General features: G+C 40.3%; 1 protein-coding gene across 8 annotated transcripts in view; it reads left to right on the plus strand.

The window, feature by feature from the left end:
* Positions 1–530: 530 nt before the first annotated feature.
* Positions 531–21,902, plus strand: part of mycbp2 (MYC binding protein 2) — a 153,229-nt gene continuing 131,857 nt past the window's right edge. For all 8 annotated transcript variants that reach the window (XM_067986509.1, XM_067986511.1, XM_067986512.1 and 5 more), the window contains exons 1-8: positions 531–678; positions 2,033–2,229; positions 4,330–4,572; positions 14,896–14,967; positions 15,657–15,753; positions 16,954–17,027; positions 17,167–17,305; positions 19,431–19,507. In XM_067986509.1, coding sequence (XP_067842610.1) covers positions 624–678; positions 2,033–2,229; positions 4,330–4,572; positions 14,896–14,967; positions 15,657–15,753; positions 16,954–17,027; positions 17,167–17,305; positions 19,431–19,507 — 954 coding nt within the window. In that variant the 5' untranslated portion in view covers positions 531–623. The remainder of the gene's footprint in view (positions 679–2,032; positions 2,230–4,329; positions 4,573–14,895; positions 14,968–15,656; positions 15,754–16,953; positions 17,028–17,166; positions 17,306–19,430; positions 19,508–21,902) is intronic.

Here is a 21,902-nt window from a genome sequence, read left to right on the forward strand (position 1 = left end):
TCTATCTTTATAGGTTTTTCCTCATGAATAATTCTTTAATTGCATGGTGCGGTTGCATATGCATGGCAGCTGATCCTCTCGAATGCTCATGGACACTCGAACCCTATTTTCCACAGGTGCTGTATTTTCTTTTCTTCCAGCTGTAATATTATGATGGTTTCTTCTGACCTTGGAGAGGAGTCAGGGATTTACAACCAGCTACCAATTGATCTCAAGATGTTTGAGGAAGTGGCCTGTAATGGACTTGAGGACCTATTCATAATTGCACCTTGTGGCCTCAGAGACTCGGCTTGCTGTTAGCATAGTCATATCATACGTTACCTGATATAATGCTTCTGTCTTTGTAAAACACTCTATCCTCTGACTTGCAATGAGCAATGCCTTGAGAGTTCCACTAGTATGTATAATAGTTTGAATTGTGTCTAGAGTTAATGGATTTTCCCTTCATAGGAAACTTAAACACAGGTGTCATGTATTCATTGTTGCTTATAAGTATGCAATTGCATTAATTCTTTTGTTAACAGATCATAGGAATTGGGCTTTGTGGTGTATTTGAGCTTATAAAAGAGACTAGATTCTCTCATCCTGCACTGTGTCTGAGAAGTTTACAGGCTCTACTCGACATGCTTCAGGGGCAACAGCCAGAAGGTCTCCAGTCAGAACCACCTGATGTCCTAGGTAAGGTTAATAACTAGCTAAGTTTTGGATCTATTGAAATATTTGGAAATTTAACAAAATATCGTCAATGAACAAAACCTTAATTGGATTGCCCGATAAGATTGTTCTGTACAGCTAGAGGGTTTCCCTCACATAAGGAGTGGTTGTCTGTATATTTGTAGCAGAAATTATTGCAATTATATTTTAACATGCCCCTTTCCATTTGCCCACAAACCTACTAGTATTCATGCATGCTCTTTCATCTTGGACAGTGGAGTAAACTTGTCCATGATTACAGTCAGTGTTGCCCTGTGATTTATAGACATACCTATTTTTCTAGTCCTCTTTGATGGAATCCTTTGGTATTCAGAGGGATTCCACGTAGTAGTTCTAACAGGGACTATCTAAACATATCAAATTGAGGCAGGTTGAAGTTTCAGATTTGATGATCCATGCATTCTGAATCAAATAATGCAGTAGAGCTAAGTTAGAGATTTACATTAGAGGTTATTATGTAATTTTTTGAGATAGTCAATGCATGACATGCATTGACTAAGAAGGAAGAAAATTACCAGCTTTTTGAAGTGTTACTGAAGCTTCAATTAGTCAGCTGAAGTTGTGGAATGGCAAATGCAAACTGGCTTGAAAAAATGTAGAAATATAAATTTTTGTTTTCCATGATGTAAAATCCTTCAGTTGATGTGATGTAATTTGTTCATGGCTGTTGCTGTGCAACAGCTTGGTCTTGAGAAACAAGTTGGATATTGAAAATGTTTTCACTTTTATAAAACTTGCATTAAACTATAAATAGCATATTTCACAAGTTTACATTCTTATTTCCATATGGGTAAAATAAAGACGATTGTCTTTCAAAAATAAGAGGCTGTATTCACTTCAGAATTCCTGAATGACACTGTGGTATACTTAGCAAGTGAATTTTAGCATCCAACTTGCACACTTCTATTCCCCTACATCCCAGAATTTCTGGTCTCAGTCGTGTCATCGTGGGGGAATACTAAGTTGACGGTAGCTACTTGATGAGGAAAAAAAGATAATTCCTGGACTATGCTTTCATAACTCCTAGTTTTAGAGTAACATATTTGGAAGCCTGGGAGCAGGTGCCTTTTTTTGGCTCTTTCTGGTCTGTGGCATGAATAGATTCGAAAAAAAATAATTTAAGTGGGGGTGGGGTGGTTTCCCTCTAATATTTGCATATATTGGTAAAAGTGAATGATGGGCCAAATAGCCTCCTGTGCTGTATCATTCTATGATCTGATATTCATTTGACTCCGAATAATCACAATATGATGCATTGAGCCATTCATGTCTGAGTAATATGAATCTTAACCAACGCTTAATGTGATTTTGTCCACAGAATCTCTCTTCAATTTATTGTTAGAAACAACAATAAGAAGCACTGGAATGGCAGACCATATTAGCCAGTCACTGACCGCTTTATCTTGTGCCTGCCTCTTCAGTTTGGTAGTTGCTTGGGGTGATACAGGCAAGATTCTGCAGGCTGTGTCAGCAATTCTTACCAGTAACGGCAGCCATGCTTGCCAACCTATTCAGGTAACTTGATTTTGTTCTGATAACTTGATTTTGTTCTGATAACTTGATTTTGTTCTGAAAAGTTTTTTTTCAGTTGCCTAAATTTGCATTGGCTGTCCTTTGTCATTCTAGAGAGTTTAAAATGCTCTCCTCCAAAAGGCTGTGGATGCTGGGTCAATTGAAATTTTCAACACCTGAGCTCAATAGATTTTTGTTGGGTAAGGGTATCAAGGACCAAAGGTGGGTAAATGGAGTTGAGATACAGATTAGCCATGATCTGATTGAATGGCGTAACAGGCTTGAGTAGCTGGCTGGCCTACTCCAGTTCCTATGTAACAACAATATGGAAGTTAGAGGTAGAATAACAGTTTGGTGAGTGCATTTATTGCTCCAGTGCATGGATGTAGGATTTGTTTTTGTGAAACCAAGGTAAAAGGCCAAGAACCATAGTGAAGACACTGTCAAAGGAATATATGGTAAGGTGAGTCAGGAAGTTGTGATTAGGTGATGTCAGGAATGGGTTTTAAAAGTTAAAATTGTTTGAGGAAGAAAAGACTGAGGAAGGTAAATTCTGAAGTTTTGAGATCCTGGAAATGATTAAGTTAAGAGTAGGAGATTGCATGACTAGTCTTATCTCAATGCAGTCTGGTCATGGAGGAAGAAGAGATGTAGGGTGGTATATTTGAAGGTTAGAAGGACACTGAAAGGAAAGTTTAGAGGAGGACTGATTGTAATAGTATCGACAATTGTAAACAATTTTACAACACCAAGTTATAGTCCAGCAATTTTATTTTAAATTCACAAGCTTTCGGAGGCTACCTCCTTCCTCAGGTGAACGATGTTCATCGTTCACCTGAGGAAGGTGGTAGCCTCCGAAAGCTTGTGAATTTAAAATAAAATTGCTGGACTATAACTTGGTGTTGTAAAATTGTTTACAATTGTCAACCCCAGTCCATCACCGGCATCTCCACATCATGACTAGTATCGATAAAAGGCAGAAAGACCAAATGGATGTGTCTGAGCTTGCAGGTGAGTGATGGATTGCCTACACTATAAGCTTTCTCTTGTGTGAGAGGGTTGCTGAAGGACCCTCCTCAAATATGAGAGCAATGTTCAAGTCTTGGGCTTTGTAGATAGTTAAGAACTAAGCAGTGTTTATATGATTCAAGAACCATTCTAATTTAGATATACTAAATCACTTCCCATACTGTTCTGTTTTATTGAATTTCTGACTCACTGAACACTTAAAACAAATTATATTCATTTTTTTCAAGTATAAAGCTTTGCAAATGTGTATTTAATGCTCAGACCACAATAGTGCATTAACTAATTTTACTTGCAGACTATATACTGTGAGATTTACTTTTGATGTTTTGTACTAATGGGAACTATCCATAATGGTCATTTTCACAACAGTACAGATTGCTGGGGATAGGGTTTTAATTGTACCATATATACTTTGTGACTGGGTAATTAAGCAAAGAAAAAGTATTCCCTTCACATCACTAATAATTCCATTAACAATTTGCTAAATATAAATCTGTATTAAAACTTTGTCAAAGTTTAGGTGCATTAGCACTCCTGCCACCTTTCAGTGTGGTCATTGGAGGTGCGTGTTGTTACCTATACACAGCCTGGTCTAGTTTCCTGACTAAAAATGTGATTATAATAAAAATTTCAGTAGGCCCCCTAATTGTGCTCATTGCTTCAGGTATCCTGGGAGATATAGTTTAGTGATGTGGTCTGGATGGTTTCTGGTATAAATTATTTGATATATTAAAAAAAATGAAATATTGGCTTAATACCAAACCTGTTTCATAAAGGAAGCTATTTACACACGTGAAGGTACAAGCCATTTGGAAAAATTGCTAGGCTAATCAAATGGATGGCCCATGACTCTTCATGTAGTATATATTTTATCCACACTAAAGATATACAATACAATTGCAAATGTGATATAAACTGTTTTATGTATTTCCATGTGATACAGTATCTAATATCTTGCATCAAACAAAGATAGTGTACCTTGGTGTTCAGGGCTGTACATCCAGTTAGTAGCTCTATATTGTAAGCATTTTGTGAGATTGCCCATCTTAATATTTCAGTGTCACTTGCTTTTAGGTGCCAACCATTCTAAATGCTCTCCAAAGGAGTGTGCAAGCGGTCTTAGTTGGAAAAATTCAAATACAGGACTGGTTCAGTAATGGAATAAAGAAGGTAGCTTTAATGCACAAATGGATTCTGAAGGAGGTATTTACAGATGAAGATGATTGGTGCCTATTGCAGAGTGACGGCTCATTCTTGTATCTGCTGGCTAAAGATGGATTGTACAAAATTGGTTCAGGTTACAGTGGGACAGTCAGGGTAAGAAAACATTTTTACAAGTGTGCTGTCACAAACTGTATGAGTGTTTTAAAGTTGTGTGTGTATATATTAGAAAAAAAATGTTTCATATATCATATATCATGAATAAAGTGCCCAATCCATCCTAGAATTTTGAAACTAAGCCATATGCGCTGTGTTGCAGCACTTGGTCAGTTCTTTTTGTCTAACCATAATCTCAGTTTGCTTTAACCTGTTACTTCTTGAAATAAGTTTTTAATTTATGGTAGTGTTATTACCCATGCCTAGTTGCCCTGCTTCATAGCAATTGTTTGTACAACTGATTGGGTTGGTAGGCCATTTCATAGGGCATTAAGAGTCAACCACATAGTGGCTGGAATCGCATGTAGGCCAGATGTGGCAGGGATGGCAGGTTCTGTTTCCTAAAGGATTTTAGTGAGCCAGTTAGGTTCTGAATGACAGAAAAATCAACCAGCTTCCATGTTCCTTCTGGTGCCAGCCCACAATGTACCAGATATTTAAAAAATCAAATTCAATTTCATAGTTCCCTATAGTTAATTCAACCACTGGGTTGCCAGTCCAGTACTATAACTATTACACTACTGTATCCATATAATATTAGGCTGTTCCGTTTTGCAAATGTTCTTGTAGAATTGGCACATACTTCAATAGATTTCAATTTCTGCACATTTAAGCTGGGTTAATTTTTGGGTATGTTCTGCAACTTCAGAAACCTTAGCTTTGGTGGATTGTGGCATTAGTTATATTGAAGTTTAAGCTGATTTTTCTTAATGAGTGGAGGAAATGTTCCTCTCCTATGCTTATGTTGATTTTGTGTTGTTTCAAGGCCAGTGAGATGTGTAAATCTTGGCTTATTCTGAACCTTTGGGAGTATGGGCAAGTTGTTTAAGAAGCAAAAGTTCAATATTGTCACGGTTGTGGCCATTAACCGGATAGCACACCATGGCTTCAGGGTTGAAAACATCAACCTCAGAAATTCAGTGTGGCAATTGATGCAGAACTGTACAGGATTTCTGCACCTACAGGTAGCTGCCAGGTGTTTCCAATCCATGCAACTTTTTTGCAGCTTCCAGGGTTTTTGCAAAGATATAGTTGTTGGCAGTGTATCTTCACCTTCAAGATTTTAGTGTGTGCTTGTGTTTTAGCCACTTACCAGATCATACGACCAAAAATCAAGTTGTTGAATAGTTTCCTGGATATTAGAATGACCCCCCCCCCCCCCCCACAATGGAAGGGAACCAGGAGGAAATCACAGTTGTAACCTTTCTATGTTGTTATCTTCTAACAGCAAGATTTCCAAAGGGCTGAAGCAGAGTCTTATTACCAGAACACAGGTCCCAAGTTATCTAATGTCATCTTTACTTGTTCAGATTAGGCAGTAAAGTATTACATCAAAACATTTAGCTGTTATTCTTGTACTTTGATTTTTTTTTTAATGCAACTCTGAGTTACGCCTGTTACTGTAGTTATTTACATGATCCTGAAAAAGATTTAAAGAAAAACATATTGGAACCTTGTAAAAGGTGCAACACAGATTCACTAGATTGCCATCAGAGAAGAAACCGTTGTGACATAATGGGGAGATCTCTGTATTTTATTTGATAAGATTGATAGATTCAGACCAGATAGCTGTTTATTTGGGGGAATTCCATTGTTTTAATACTTGTGACTAGCCAGACCTACCAGTTTATTCAGTGAAAAATGTTTACCCTGAAATGGTTTTCTTTGTTCAGAAATTAAGTCAGTGGTTCGTGGCTGGAACAGCTTAATTGAAACGTTAATATGTGGATTGACAGACTGTGCAGCAGATGACCTTATTATCTCGAAATGCAGAGTCATTAGGTAACTTTATTATGAATGTGAAATTATGTCCGAGAGGAATGTACATGAGAAAAGACAGTTGACCGTTATTAACATCTCAAGGTGTGAGTTCTGTCAAATTCTCAGCATTTGTTAACTCAAAAGAAATGGGTATAGCATGTGATTTTTATGGCATAAATCACAGCCGTAGTTACTCAGCTTTAGGTATGACTGGAAATACAAACTCTGTGGATGAACGGATCCGAATGGATATTCATGTCATGCATTACATCACGAAAGTCTACAAAAGACTGCCTCATCCCAAAGTCCTGTCAATTATCAAACACCTTGTGGGGGACCAATTTTATTTATGCTATTTCTGTGTCTTGTGTGCTGCTGTAACCCTTATCCATGCTTTTGTTAACCTCCAGACTCGACACTTCCAGTGTGCTCCTGGCTGACCTCCCATCACCGACCCTCTATAAACTTGAGCTCATCCAAAACTCTGCTGCCCATATCCTAAGTTGTACCAAGTCCCGTTCACCCATCACCCCTGTGCTCGTTGACCTACATTGGCTTCCGGTCCACCAATGTCTTGATTTTAAAATTCTCATTGATTGTAAGAGCTTCTACAAGTATGTAAAAAGAGTAGCAAAAGTAAGCATGGGTCCCTTAGAGGCTAAGACAGGAGAAATTATAATAGGGAATAAGGAAATGGCCGAGATGTTAAATAAATATTTTGTATCTGTCATCACAGTAGAAGTCACAAAAAACATACCAGAAATACTGGGGAACGAAGGGTCAAATGAGAATGAGGAACTTAAAATAATTAATATTAGTAAAGAAAAAGTACTGGAGAAATTAATGGGACTAAAAGCCACAAATCCCCTGGATCTGAAGGCTACATCCTAGGGTTCTAAAAGAGGTGGCTGCAGAGATAGTGGATGCAATGGTTGTGATCTTCCAAAATTCCCTTGATTCTAGAATGGTCCCAGTGGATTGGAAGGTAGCAAATGTAACACCGCTATTCAAGAAAGGAGGGAGAGAGAAAACAGGGAACTTACAGGCCAGTTAGCCTGACATCAGTTGTCGGGAAAATGCTGGAATCCATTATTAAGGAAGTGATAACAGGACACTTAGAAAATCATAATATGATTAGGCAGAGTCAACACTGTTTTATGAAAGGGAAATAGTGTTTGACAAATTTATTACAGTTTTTTGAGGATGTAACTAGCAGAGTAGATAAAGGGGAGCCAGTGGATGTAGTATATTTGCATTTTCAAAAGGAATTCGATGAGGTGCCACACAAAAGGTTGTTACACAAGATAAGGGCTCAAGGGGTTGGAGGTAATATATTAGCATGGGTAGAGGATTGGTTAACGGACAGAAAACAGCGTAGGAATAAACGTGTCATTTTCAGGCTGGCAGGCTGTAACTAGTGGGGTGCCGCAAGGATCAGTGCTTAGGCCTCAGCTATTTACAATCTATATTAATGACTTCGGTGAAGGGACCAAATGTAATGTATCCAAGTTTGCTGATGATACTTTCTCACCTAGCTTTGTAAGCAGTGAGGAGAACAGAGTCTGCAAAGGGATATAGACAGGTTAAGTGAGTGGACAAGAAGGTGGCAGATGGAGTATAATGTGGGGAAATGAGAGATTATTCACTTTGGTAGGAAGAATAGAAAAACTGAATATTTTTTAAATGGTGAGAAATTGTTAAATGTTGGTGTTCATAGGGATTTAGGTGTCCTTGTAAACGAAGCACAAAGTTAGTATGCAGATACAGCAAGCAATTAGGAAGGCAAATAGAATGTTGGCCTTTATTGCAAGGGGGTTGAAGTACAAGAGTAAGAAAGTCTTGCTGCAATTGTACAGGGCTTTGGTGAGACCATACCTGGAGTACTGTGTACATTTTTGGTCTCTTTGCCTAAGGAAGGATATACTCGCCTTGGAGGCGGTGCAACGAAGGTTCACTAGATTGATTCCTGGGATGGGAGTGGTGTTCTTTTCAGGAGAGGTTGAGTCGAATGGGCCTAAACTCTCTGGGGTTTAGAAGAATGAGAGGTGGTCTCATTGAAACACATAAGATGCTGAGAGGCTGTTTTCCCTAGCTGGAGAGTCTAGAACTTGGGGGCATAGTCTTGGGATAAGGGATCGGTCATTTAGGACTGAGATGAGGAAAAATTTCTTCACTCAGAGGGTTGTGAATCTTTGGAATTCTCTACCCCAGAGGGCTGTGGATGCTCAGTCGTTGAGTATATTCAAGGCTGAAATCAGTAGATTTTTGGACTCTGAGGGAATTAAGGGATATGGGGATCGGGTGGGAAAGTGGAGTTGGAGTCGAAGATGAGACATGATCTTATTGAATGGCGGAGTTGACTTGAGGGGCCGTATGGCCTACTCCTGCTCCTATTATGTTCTTATGTTCATCCTCCTGTTCAAGTCCCTCTCTATCTCCTAACCTCCTCCGACCCTCCGAGAACTCTGCGTTCCTCCAATTCTGGCCTCATGCATCCTTCGCCTCACCATTGACAGTCATGCCTTCAGCCATCTAGGCCCTAGGCTCTGGAATTCCATCCCTAAACCTCTCCACCTCTCTTCTTAAAACGCTCCTTTAAACCAGCTTCTTTGACCAAGCTTTTGGTCACCTGCTCGACTTGTCCAATGTTCCCTTTGGTGGCTTTCCAAGCAATATCCTACACATCGCTGCCTGCATTCTTTTCCATAGTGTCCCTTTCACATTGTTTGTCTTGTTTTGCTTTGACTAGCTCTCATCCCCCAGGATATTGATTTCAAAATCCTTCTGCTCTTCTACAAATCCATCCATGGCTTCACTTCATCCTATCTCTGCAATGCCAAGCGTTCCATCTCACACCCTCAACTCTAGGTCTGGACTATAATGCATTTCTTATGCCACGTTTGCCCCACTAATATAGTGACAACAGTGGGGAACTGTACATACATAAGAAGGGGAAGGTTCATGCAGTCCAGTAATGCAGAAAGCTCATTGCTGCACTATAGGAATGTACTGACCGTTTAGCTGGACTGAAGCTAGACTCTCAAAATGACAACACGACTTATGTACTAGTAGTATGTCCTGTTTATATTTGCTTCAGCTGGTGCTCATGCTTAGATTAGTGAATGAAACCTCAGCCCAGAGAGTTTTCTATCTAATAGAAGCATTTATACTGCAGGATTGATGCCAATTTTGCTCTTGATGCTGGTTGCAAAGAGGATGTCGAGCTACTTGTGTTATCTGGATGTGTTTTGTTTGAGTAATCCTTGGGAGTTTGTTCTGTACTTCCACAAAACTGTATCTGGATATTTCTACACTGCAAAGATGATTGGTGGGGCATTTTGCGATTCAGTCCTGGATTTTAGTTCTTCCGAACAGACTCAATAGAGGTAGTGACTTGTGCTTTAAAAGACTTCTCAAGGGCACCATGCGGGGATGATTTTCATGCAGTTTTCAGTCATTGATCTTTCCCAGTGTAATTCTGATCTTTTATGCTTACTGATCTGGACTATTGTTTGGCTAAGATGACATTTGGAGGTTCTATTGATTTGGAGGTGATCTACTGTAACTAGGATATAATAATACAGAAGACCACTATTATCTTAACAGATTTGTATAACTGTTCATATGCACTAATTATCAATTAGTGCATATCTTAATGATATGGATGAAACAATCCTCTTTTTTTTACTTGTGTGCTTAATTGTTTACTAGTGATTCAAAATGCTATTGCGGATCTGGTGCTTTTTTAAAGTTTGAATGGGATGATATAGGGAAGTAATGCCATGCATATAGAGATTCTGCCATATCGCTTATTATCTTGTGCTATGGCTTCATAACAGTGCTTTCGGGCACTGAAAGTCATGTGTGGAAGTTGGCAGTAGTGCTTGGGATCAGTCGGTCGATCACAGCAAGAAGCATAATAAAATATTGAAGGTTGTTGGAGCATGTACTACCCTATGGGAAATCTGTGATGATCCCAGCTTGGGATGCTCTATTAATTAATCCATCCCAACAGTAAGGACCAGAGTTTTGAGACCTCATAATTGTCTCTGGCTGCACCCTATTGTACCCTAGAATCAAAAATTCTGCTTTATATAGGAAAAGTGCCAATGACCATCAGTAAATGTCAGCGTTTTCAGCATCTCTGAGCAGTACTTGGAGTATTCAAGGTTCTAGTGCTGTCTATCTGTGACCACAGGACAATTATTTTTAAATCTACATTGTGATCAGAGTTTATTCACAGGCTCGACAGCCCTGTACAGTTTAAATTTGCCTCGATTATTGTATTAATTAAAGGGAAAGTAATTTAATTCTTAGCAGATTGAGGTACAGAGTCTCTGTGGTGCGTCAGGACACTAAATGAGTCCGAAAAATATGGCTGCTTAAACTGTATTTTAGAAGAATTGCTGGATCTTCCAGTGCAATATTGTAGGCTGCACTCTGATGTGGCTGAGGGAACTGGAACTTTTTATGTACAAAATGAAAAGAATGTAGTAAAAATGAGAGAGAAAGAAGGGTTGAGGGAGATCAAACATTTTTCCTCATTGTTACACTATGCTTTATGCTGGTTACAGCAAGAATTCAGAAACAAAATTCTGGCATAGAGCAGCTGACTCATACTTTGACTTGGCTTCCTCAAATCGATGCATTTCATGAAGGGACATCATGGATCTGTGCATTCTGAAGCTGGTTTATTAACCAATGCAAGTCTGCTTGCTAGGCAGGTAGCTTAGTGCTAATGAATGGTTATGCAGCAGGTGCAGTGAGCTACATTCAGTAATACGGCTTCAGCACTTGGACCTATATAGCACCTTTTTCATAGTGAAAACTTTCTGGGTGATTTATAAAGGGGAGAGGAGGGAGATGGGGGAACTGACACCGAGCAGGAATTAGGAGTGGTGTCAGACGATGTGGCCTGAGAGAGTTATGAGAGCTTTTGAAAGGGGGAGAGATTTAGCAAAGTGCAAGGGTTTAGGAAGAATATTTTTTCACTAACCTCATATAATTCAGTTATTTTAAAAATGGGTGTAATTAAATTCAATTTGAGCAAAAACTGTCACAAAATGACTACTTAGTAGTAGATGCCTCTGAATATTTTCTTTTAGCCTTAAAACATATACTGAGTCTGATCATAAAAAGATGCCTTCATATTTAAACTGTGCAAGGAATTTAATCAATTACTGCCATAAGGAGGGATGATATATTAGCAGGTTCCTCTAATGAGGCCATATGGGTGGAGCTTAAAAACAAAAAGGGGGCAAGCACTTTGATGGGAGTGTACTATAGGCCCCCAAACAGTCAGGGGGAGATAGAGGAACAGATATGTAGGCAAATCTCAGAAAATTGTGCAAATAATAGGGTAATAATAGTGGGGGATTTCAACTTCCCCAATATTAACTGGGATACTCAGAGTGTAAAAGGCTTAGAGGGTACAAAATTCTTAACGTGCATCCAGGAGAGCTTTTTGAGCCAGCATGTGGAAAGTCCTACAAGAGAGGGGGCGGTACTGGACCTAATTCTAGGGAATGTGGCCGGCCAAGTGGAAGAAGTGCTAGTAGGTGAGCACTTTGGTGACAGTGACCATAATTCGGTGAGATTTAAGGTGGTCATGGAAAAGGACAGGGAGGGGCCGGAAATAAAGGTTCTAAATTGGGGGAAGGCCGATTTTAATAGGATAAGGCAGGATCTGGCCAAAATGGACTGGGATCAGCTGCTTGTAGGAAAATCCGCATCGGAGCAATGGGAGTCTTTCAGAAGGGAGATTGAGACCATACAATGGCAACATGTTCCCGTAAAGGTCAAGGGTGGTTCCAAGAACTCCAGGGAACCTTGGATGTCAGGGGATATACGAGAATGGATTAGGAAAAAAAGGAGGGCTTTTGGCAGATACAAAAGGCTAAAGACGGAGGAAGCCCTAGAGGAGTACAAAAAGTGCAGGGGGATACTTAAAAAAGAAATTAGGAGATCAAGGAGGGGCCATGAAATAACACTGGCGAGCAAAATAAAGGAAAATCCTAAGATGTTTTATAAGTATATTAAGGGTAAGAGGATGACTAGGGAAAAAATAGGGCCCATTAGGGACAAAAATGGCAATCTGTGTGTGGAGCCGGCAGATGTAGGAGGGGTTCTAAATGAATTTTTTGCATCTGTTTTCACGATGGAGAAGGACGATGTAGACATAGAAATACGGCAGGGGGACTGTGATATACTCAAACATATTAACATCGAGCGGGAGGAGGTATTGGCGGTTTTAGCAGGCCTAAAAATGGATAAATCCCCAGGCCCGGACGAAATGTATCCCAGGCTACTGTGTGAGGCAAAGGAGGAGATTGCGGGGGCTCTAACACATATATTCAGAACCTCTCTGGCCACAGGGGATGTGCCAGAGGACTGGAGAACCGCTAATGTAGTACCATTATTCAAGAAGGGGAGTAGGGAAAAACCGGGGAACTACAGGCCAGTGAGCCTAACATCAGTGGTAGGAAAATTATTGGAAAAAATTCTGAAGGACAAAATTAGTCTCCACTTGGAGAAGCAAGGATTAATCAGGGATAGTCAACATGGCTTTGTCAAGGGAAGATCATGTCTGACTAATTTGATTGAATTTTTTGAGGGGGTGACTAGGCGTGTGGATGAGGGTAACGCAGTGGATGTGGTATACATGGATTTCAGTAAGGCCTTCGATAAAGTCCCCCACAGGAGACTGGTCAAGAAGGTACGAGCCCATGGAATCCAGGGTGCCTTGGCACTTTGGATACAAAACTGGCTTAGTGGCAGAAGGCAGAGGGTGATGGTCGAAGGTTGTTTTTGTGACTGGAAGCCTGTGGCCAGTGGGGTACCACAGGGATCGGTGCTGGGTCCCTTGCTGTTTGTGGTCTACATTAACGACTTGGATATGAATGTAAAAGGTATGATCAGTAAGTTCGCTGATGATACAAAAATTGGTAGGGTGGTAAATAGCGAGGAGGATAGCCTCAGTCTGCAGGACGATATAGATGGGTTGGTCAGATGGGCGGAACAGTGGCAAATGGAATTTAACCCGGAAAAGTGCGAGGTGATGCACTTTGGAGGGACTAACAAGGCAAGGGAATACACAATGAATGGGAGGACCCTAGGCAAGACAGAGGGTCAGAGGGATCTTGGTGTGCAAGTTCACAGATCCCTGAAGGCGGCGGAACAGGTAGATAAGGTGGTAAAGAAGGCATATGGGATACTTGCCTTTATTAGCCGAGGCATAGAATATAAGAGCAAGGAGGTTATGATGGAGCTGTATAAAACACTGGTTAGGCCACAGCTGGAGTACTGTGTGCAGTTCTGGTCGCCACACTACAGGAAGGATGTGATCGCTTTGGAGAGGGTGCAGAGGAGATTCACCAGGATGTTACCAGGGCTGGAGCGCTTCAGCTATGAAGAGAGACTGGGAAGATTGGGTTTGTTTTCCTTGGAGCAGAGGAGGCTGAGGGGGGACATGATTGAGGTGTACAAAATTATGAGGGGCACAGATAGGATGGATACTAAGGAGCTTTTTCCCTTCGTTGAGGGTTCGATAACAAGGGGACATAGATTCAAGGTAAAAGGCGGGAGGTTTAGAGGGGATTTGAGAAAGAACTTTTTCACCCAGAGGGTGGTTGGAGTCTGGAACTCACTGCCTGAAAGGGTTGTGGAGGCAGGAACCCTCACAGCATTCAAGAAGCATTTGGATGAGCACTTGAAATGCCATAGCATACAAGGCTACGGACCAAATGCTGGAATATGGGATTAGAGTAGACAGGGCTTGATGGCCGGCGCGGACACGATGGGTCGAAGGGCCTCTCTCCGTGCTGTATAACTCTATGACTATGACTCTGAGAGTTTTTAAGAAGGTAAAAATATTGATGTCCATGTGATACCTATATAAAGATCCTGACTTGTTTGCTTATACAATTAGTTGGAATCATGGTTAGTTGTAAATCCTGAACAATATGTGTAATAAAATTGACTTAATCAAAAAAGGAAAAGATTTCCTTTGTACGTAGTGTATTATGCTGTAAACCTATTGACTATTGACATTTCTCCAGCCTTCGTGCTCGCGCTCTCCTGCCAGAGAAAGGGGGCGGGGATGGGCTGCGATGGAGCTGAGGTTTTGGGGGGTGGGGGGGGAATGGAGAAGGGGAGGAACATGTGACCTGGACAAGCTCATGCAAATATGACAGGAAGACTTGGATCATTTCTGTGGCTAAGGTCTGAGTCCCATGGTCTCCATGGGTAGAAAGGGGACAAATGTAAGGAGTGGGCGATACGCAGAAGAGGAGAAGGAAAGAGAAGTTTTTGAGCATTGCCATGAAAGATCAGCTAGTCAATTTTTTTTTAAAATTTGTTTTTATAAATTATGTAAAAACAAAATAGTCTGTGGACCTACTTTATGCACTCCTTCAGATGTTTGATGTAATGTGCATTAGCACTTTTTAACTCTATATAAATGCAGACAAGATTACTGTATCTGAGATATTTTGTTTTTAAAAGGGCCACGTGTACAACTCTACTTCCCGCATAAGGAACAGGAAGGACAGAAAATCATGGCTGGGGTTTGCACAGGTAAGTTAAACGTTTAGAAAGAAAGTTCAGTATAATCTGCTTATGTTTCATTTGTATAATCAAGAAAAATCCAGACATATTTCTACCCTGCATTGTTACATAGGATGCATAGTTCTGCCAGCCAACCAGTTATGGTGTTTTATTGATGGTGACAGTGGAGGAAACCTGTGGCTGTAACTGTCCTGTTCTCTACTTATTGAGGGGAGAAAGCATGACAATGGAAACTATTTTGTTTTTTTAAAAAAACTCTCCATGAATATTTTTCATGCTTATTTGCACTTTATAGGATAAATTGGGACCTGATAAATTGGAGTGTACGTTGCATTTTACATGTGTACTTTGAAGTTCATAGTTTGTAGTATAGAACTGTTTCTGGATCTCTGCTTTTAAGTCATGAAAACTTAGATGATGGAAGAGATCCTCAAGAAGATGTATTATCTTGTGCTAAAAGATTCTATGTTTAAAGCTATAAAGTGATAATATGCAGCCACTACAGCAAAATGTCTACTCAGAGCTTTAGTTGGTAAATAGTTATGTAGTGTATAATCTGAGGTTGCGTTGGTGTGAGAAATGTTTACTTCGAAATGTTAACTTGTGTTTTTTTTTGTAGTTACTGAAATGAGACATTTTAGACTAATAGATGAAACATCCCAAGATGTAACTGTTCCTTTCTGTATCCATTTGAACAGGGTTCTTTACTGTATAGAGATTTAAATAACCATAATATGACAGCCATGTCCATAAACCCAGAAACATTGGAACAAGAAAGCACAGTTAATCTTCCAGGTATGTAATAAATTGATAGTAATCTAGATTGTAAAACTGCTTGTGGGGGTTGGGGGGAGGGGGAATAGGAGTTTGGAATTATAGTTGCAAAAGCATTAGCATTGCAATTTGTAAAGGAGGGTCTTCCACAGATGAATAGGTTTTATGTAGAAGGCTAGGAATTTGCTAACATCTTACAGTGAACTTCTGCTTACTGAAAAGTAATCCATTGGGATGTTCTGTAATAGACTATGGGCAACTACTGTCAAAAATGAGACACTTGGTTAAATTTATGAAAGCTTTTTCAATCTGCCTGGTATATCTTTTCCCCTTGCTTTCTCCTTCCCCTCCCGCCCCCCCCCCCCCCCCCCAAAAAAAAATGGTTTAATTCTGCATTCAAATAATTCTCTCGGATGTTTGATTTTCTGACCAGGTGACCAAAGAGGGATCCTCGTGGGTAATTTTCATGCAAGCTGTTCCACGCTTCTTCATAGCACCATACAGCACAGAAGGAGGCCAGTCAGCTCATCGTGCCTGTGCAGTTTTTTTGAAAGAGCTACCCAATTAGTCCCACTCCCCTGCTCTTTCCCTATAGCCCTGCATATTTTTCCTTTTTAAGTATATATCCAATTCCCTTTTGAAAGTTATTGTTGAATCTGCTTCCATCACCCTTTCAGGCAGTGCATTCCAGACCACACAAACTCGTGTTCATAAAAAAAAATTCTCTTCATCTCCCCTCTTGTTCTTTTGCCAGTCACCTTAAATCTGTGTCCTCTGGTTACCGACCCTCATACCAGTGGAAGCAGTTTCTCTCTCTACTCTATCAAAACCTCTCCTTGTCGATTTGACATTGTAACATTTTTAAAATGACTATTTCCTTTAAGACAATTTTGGAAAACCAGTGTGTATATCTCAGTTTCCAAGCTGAGTGGAAGCAGAGCTTAGAGTGTAAATTTTCTTGGTTAGCAGTGAAATGTAAATAGAATTGATCCGTTCAGTGTATGGGCTTTGCAGATACAAATACTGCATCGGACAATAACTCCAGGATCTAGGAATCTCAAATCATACCCCTGGACCAAAGGATAACTCAAAGTTAAACTGTTTCTTTAAAATCATTGCAGCAAGGGGCTTGTGTATACATAACTTAAATTCCAAAGCATTCTAAAATGTTTTGTGCTGACGAAAATAATCCATAAATCACAAATTAATTTCTCTCTTCAGGTTGCCAGGCTGAAGGACAGAACATCCTTTTCACAGATGGAGAATACATCAATCAAATTACAGCATCAAAAGATGCAAGTATATTATTTGTAACAGTGAACTTTTCAAACAATTTTATGGTGTCAGTACTGTCCAGTTGTAATTGGATGCTTGCATTATTGCCTGTGAAGTTCACAGGAGGTAATCAGCAATATTTTTTCCCCTCTCTTGTAGGATGGTTTTGTAGTTCGAATATACGCAACAAGCACTGAGCCTGTACTTCAACAGGAGCTGCAGCTGAAGCTAGCCAGGAAGTGTCTACATGCTTGTGGCCTCTCCTTGTTTGATCTCGAGAAAGACTTGCACATTATTAGTAAGGATTCGTGATTTCTTGATTGCTTTACGTGTCATTAAACAATTTAATTTAATGTTTGAGGTCGATTCTCTCTAGTTTTTTGCTTTCTTCACTTTGCATAAGTATCTTGCCCTCTCCTCTATTCCTTCCCCAATGCTCAATGCAGATCAAGTGCTTGGATGAAAGACGTTTGGGGGGTAAACTCTCTCCTGTGTGTCAGTGGGGTGTGATGCACTATCAGACTGCACAGTTAGTAATAAGTAAACCTGGTATTCATCATTGAGTTTGGATGTCCAGAACATCATGATGATGGTTAGTATGACACATACTGCCCTTTGTCTCTGTAGATCCTTCCACTGAACTGAATGCAGATATTCATAAAGCTGATGACTGAGACGTGGGGCTAGAAGTCATTGCCTTGAGACTATATATCTGGGGCTCGGCAACTGCTGAGAGTTGCAGAGAGATAAGGAGCTGTTGCTGGAACATCCAGTCTGTGCTAAGATCTCAGCTGGGGTATTGTTAGTGACACTGCAATTTTCACAGTGACCCTGGGTTAGTGATGTGAGGTGGGGGGGGGGTGAAAAATAAATCATCAGGATTGATTGCTGTCCAGTGATCCCTGCTGCAACTTTGAATTTGTGTACATCAGATGAGTACAGAATTAGGTACATCTGTGCCATCCTCTGCAAATAGCCTGATGGTACACACTATGAAGGTACACAAATGAATAATGATTATATTATCAAGGTACTGGAATGGAATTGATGCCTAAGAAATCAGACTTCAGAAAGGGAGTTAGTGGCTTCAGGTGAGAATAGAGAAAACTGGATGGGAAGGGGAATTAGTATGAATCCCTTAGACTCGAGCTTCTTGTGCATCCCCCACTCGCATCGCCCCACCATTCACGGCCATGCCTTCAGCCATCTAGGCCCTAAGCTGTGGAATTCCCTCCCTACTCCTCTCCACTGCTTCCCCTCCCTCTCCTCCTTTAAGGCTTTCCTTGATGTCCACTTCTTTGACCAAGTTTTTAATTACACCTCCTAATATCTTCACTTTTGGCTCGGCATCCATTTGTTGTCTGATTGCACTTCTGTGAAGTGCCTTGGGACAATTTTCTATGTTAAAGACACTATAAATACAAGTTATTGTTGAATGGGTAGCAATTGAGGTGCTATCGATAGTCTCCGCAGCCCTGGAGTGAGGATGGAAAACTCAGCCTTAACTTCCACCTTTTGGTTAGTAATGGTTGTTGGAAGAATCTGCATGAACTTTGGATAAAGCCAGAATCTGATTCTGATAGCCCACGTGGTCTAAGTCTCTCCTGACTACAAAGTCTCTAGCATGAAAGTAGCCAGTTGGGCAAGGTATGGATGGTGACTACCACCCCTAAAACTCTCGAGCAAGGAATTAATGACTTTAGGACTAGGTGAGAAAAAATGGGTGGACAAAATTAATCAGGAAACAAAGGATTAAATTTAGCATTTAAATATCTATTAAGATTGCTGAGTGGGCTGCAACATTCCATTCTATTGAAAAGTCCTATGTCATGCTATCTTAATGTGAAAATGCATTGCAAAAAAAAAGTGTCTACATTTGCTTACAGTGCCATTATGCCTATAGATGATGCTGTAACTTGCAACTGCATGGTGACTCGGCCTGTTTTTTTTAGCCATTAATTCTCAGTGTACTATCAGCTACTGTTTTAGCAGCTAACATTACGTGACATTTAACACTGAAAGCCCCCACATCACAGCACCACCTACATGTGTAACAGGTTTTGATGGTTGGCATTTTTAAACATGATTTTCCCATAGATAAACTGTTAATGGAAAGGCATGAGAAATAGCTTTTTTTGTCGACCTTTATTTTTTGAAAAAAAACCACCTAGAAATTTCTATTGGCAATGTTATTGAATGGTTAATGTGTTTTTATTTGAATATCCTTTGCTATTTGAACACAGGCGTTAATTCATGTTTCAATACACAGCATCACAAATTTCATGGTAACTCCTTGTGCTAACAAAACTTAAGTGTTATGCTGTCAATGCCTGAAAAATTGCCAGCATTTATTAAGTGTATGAATGTAAAAATATTAATCTTTGCTTTATAAGAATATACTGAAGTTCATTCATTTTCATCAGGTACAGGATTTGATGAGGAGTCAGCTGTTGTAGGAGCTGGCAGAGAGTTTGCACTAATGAAAACTGCTAATGGAAAGGTATGTGTCGAAATAGTTCTGTTTCTTGACCCTTTTTTTTTAAAAAGTAAAAGTAAAGCCTAGAAATGTCAATTAATGAATGGTTAATGTGTTCGTATGACATTCTTTTGTCTGCTATTTGGACGTGGTGTTAATCCATTTATTTTAAATTCATTAATGCCTCCGCGAAAGTAATGGGCAAAGGAAATCATGTGAACACATTCGTCTTATGTAACCAACAGTAATTTTTAGGCTTTTATTCATTCACTCATGTGTCATCTGTGATGGACAGAAGCCTACTCCATTTTGATATTTTGCTACAGCCAGCCAACATAGAATGTGCATGGGTCGCAAGTTGATTTTTCTTTCCCCTTGCCTGGTATCTGCCTGCGATGATTTCTGCATTGCTAATTTAAGGCACAAACTTTACTTATTCCACCACTGTGTAGAGTTTTAGTAATCTACTGTGCAGCCATTACGAATAGTAACATTTTTATTATGGCATATAATATATAGTAAAGGCTTAAGAGAATGATTGGCCCTGTTTCTGTGCTTTGTATGAAGTAATTAATGAGTTCAAAATGATTTGTGTTTTGTCAATTATGGTTCACTTTATGGATTGAGTCATTTTTTGGTCTGGTATTTAATTTGTTTAAAGAAAACATAGTAGGTATAGAATGTAAAGACAAAAGAATCCATTGTTGTGCCCATCTGTTTGAATTTTGTTCAGATTGTAGCTTTTTTCAGCCTTTTTAAATTTAATGTTTTATGCTGTTTTGTGAAATGTTTGAAAAGATTATGATGCACCTCATTTGTTCAGGTTCTGCCTACAAACGAATAAAGGGGGGTCATTGAAATGGGGGGAAACAATGGGACACTAATACCTTTCAAAAGTTTGTCATTTCACAATAGCTGTGTGAGCTGACTTCAATGACTAATGGTCATTTTTAAGTAATCAAAAGACCAGTCAAAGACTTTTAGGTTCATGAAAACCCATTTTTATAAATGTTGCTCCCATCTCCAAAACTCCCATTGGCAGCCAGAAAGAAGAAGAAACAAGGCAAATGAATAGATTTTTTTTTTAGGATTGGAAAAGAAAGTATAAGTTAGGTTGGGGGGAGAAGAAGTAAAATTTAAAACTAATACAAAAGAGAAAATGGGGAGATGGGGGTGCAAGTGGAATGTGCAGAACTGGTGTTTCCTATTTTTAAATTTTCAATTAAAATTATTTTATTGATGTAGGGTTAAAATTATTTGTAATGTAGGGTTAATACTATCATAAAGCTGCACTAACATTGGAGTAGCTTTATTACTGGAATAGTGTAACAGTGTGAGCTGAAAACGTAAGTCATCGGGCCTGCTGTGATGTTCATTTTCTAAAAGCTGTCGACAACTGAAGGGATAGATTTTATAATTTCTGCTTTATATTGCTGCCCTCTGTGCCGAAAGGGACACAATGGGCCTGATATTAGGAGGGAGGCGGGTTGGCAGCGGGGGGTCAACTGGGCGCTTGGGTTTGGCACGCGATCGTAAGTAAATTGAAGCCACTTACCTTGGCTTCCGGGTTTTGCGCTGGAAAGCTGCGCAGCGGGCAGACTGCACACCCACATCATATGCTGTCAGCTGGAGGAGCCCTATTTAAAGGGGCAGTCCTCCACTGACTGAGGCTGCAGACAATAGGCAAAATTACAGCATGGAGCAGCCCAGGGGGAAGATTGCTCCCAGGTTTAATGATGCCTCACTCCAGGCATTATTGGATGGGAGGAGGAGGAGGGAGATCTTCCACCCGGCGGATGGGAGGACGTGGCCTGCCTCTGCCACCATGAAGGCCTGGCTCGAGGTGGCAGAGGAGGTCACCAGCGCCACCAACATATCATGCACCTGCATACAGTGCAGGAAGCGCTTCAGTGACCTAACCAGGTCAGCTGAAGTGAGTACTCTTACTCATTCCCCTACACTCCGTCTGCCACATCACCGCCCCCACCCCACATCTCCTTCTGCACTGCCAACATTACTCTTATCACATCACTCCTCACACCCACTCAAAGCTCACCCTCATCTTACCTGCACTTCCTCACCTCCCCAGTACTCATCCCACCACTACCACTCAACCCAATCCTCATACAATCTCATGGCTCTGTCTCATACTCACCCTCTCATGCATCTCTTTCACGGTCAGCCTCGCCCAACCTGCCGCTACCTGTGCTGCAGCCACAGGGCATGCATCACGTATGTGTAGTAGGAAGCGTAAGGCAAAGTGTCATGAGCAGGAAGAGAATGCACAGGGGTGTTTGAGGGTTTGTCATGGTTTTTACTTGTATTTGATTTCTGATCAACTCACTTTACATATTATATTGTCAACACTACTGCCACGTCTTGGCCATTCTTGACTGGCTTGTGCAATAAGGCCCTTTCA

The sequence above is a fragment of the Heptranchias perlo genome, chromosome 6, assembly GCF_035084215.1.
Source record: "Heptranchias perlo isolate sHepPer1 chromosome 6, sHepPer1.hap1, whole genome shotgun sequence".
NCBI lineage: Eukaryota > Metazoa > Chordata > Chondrichthyes > Hexanchiformes > Hexanchidae > Heptranchias > Heptranchias perlo.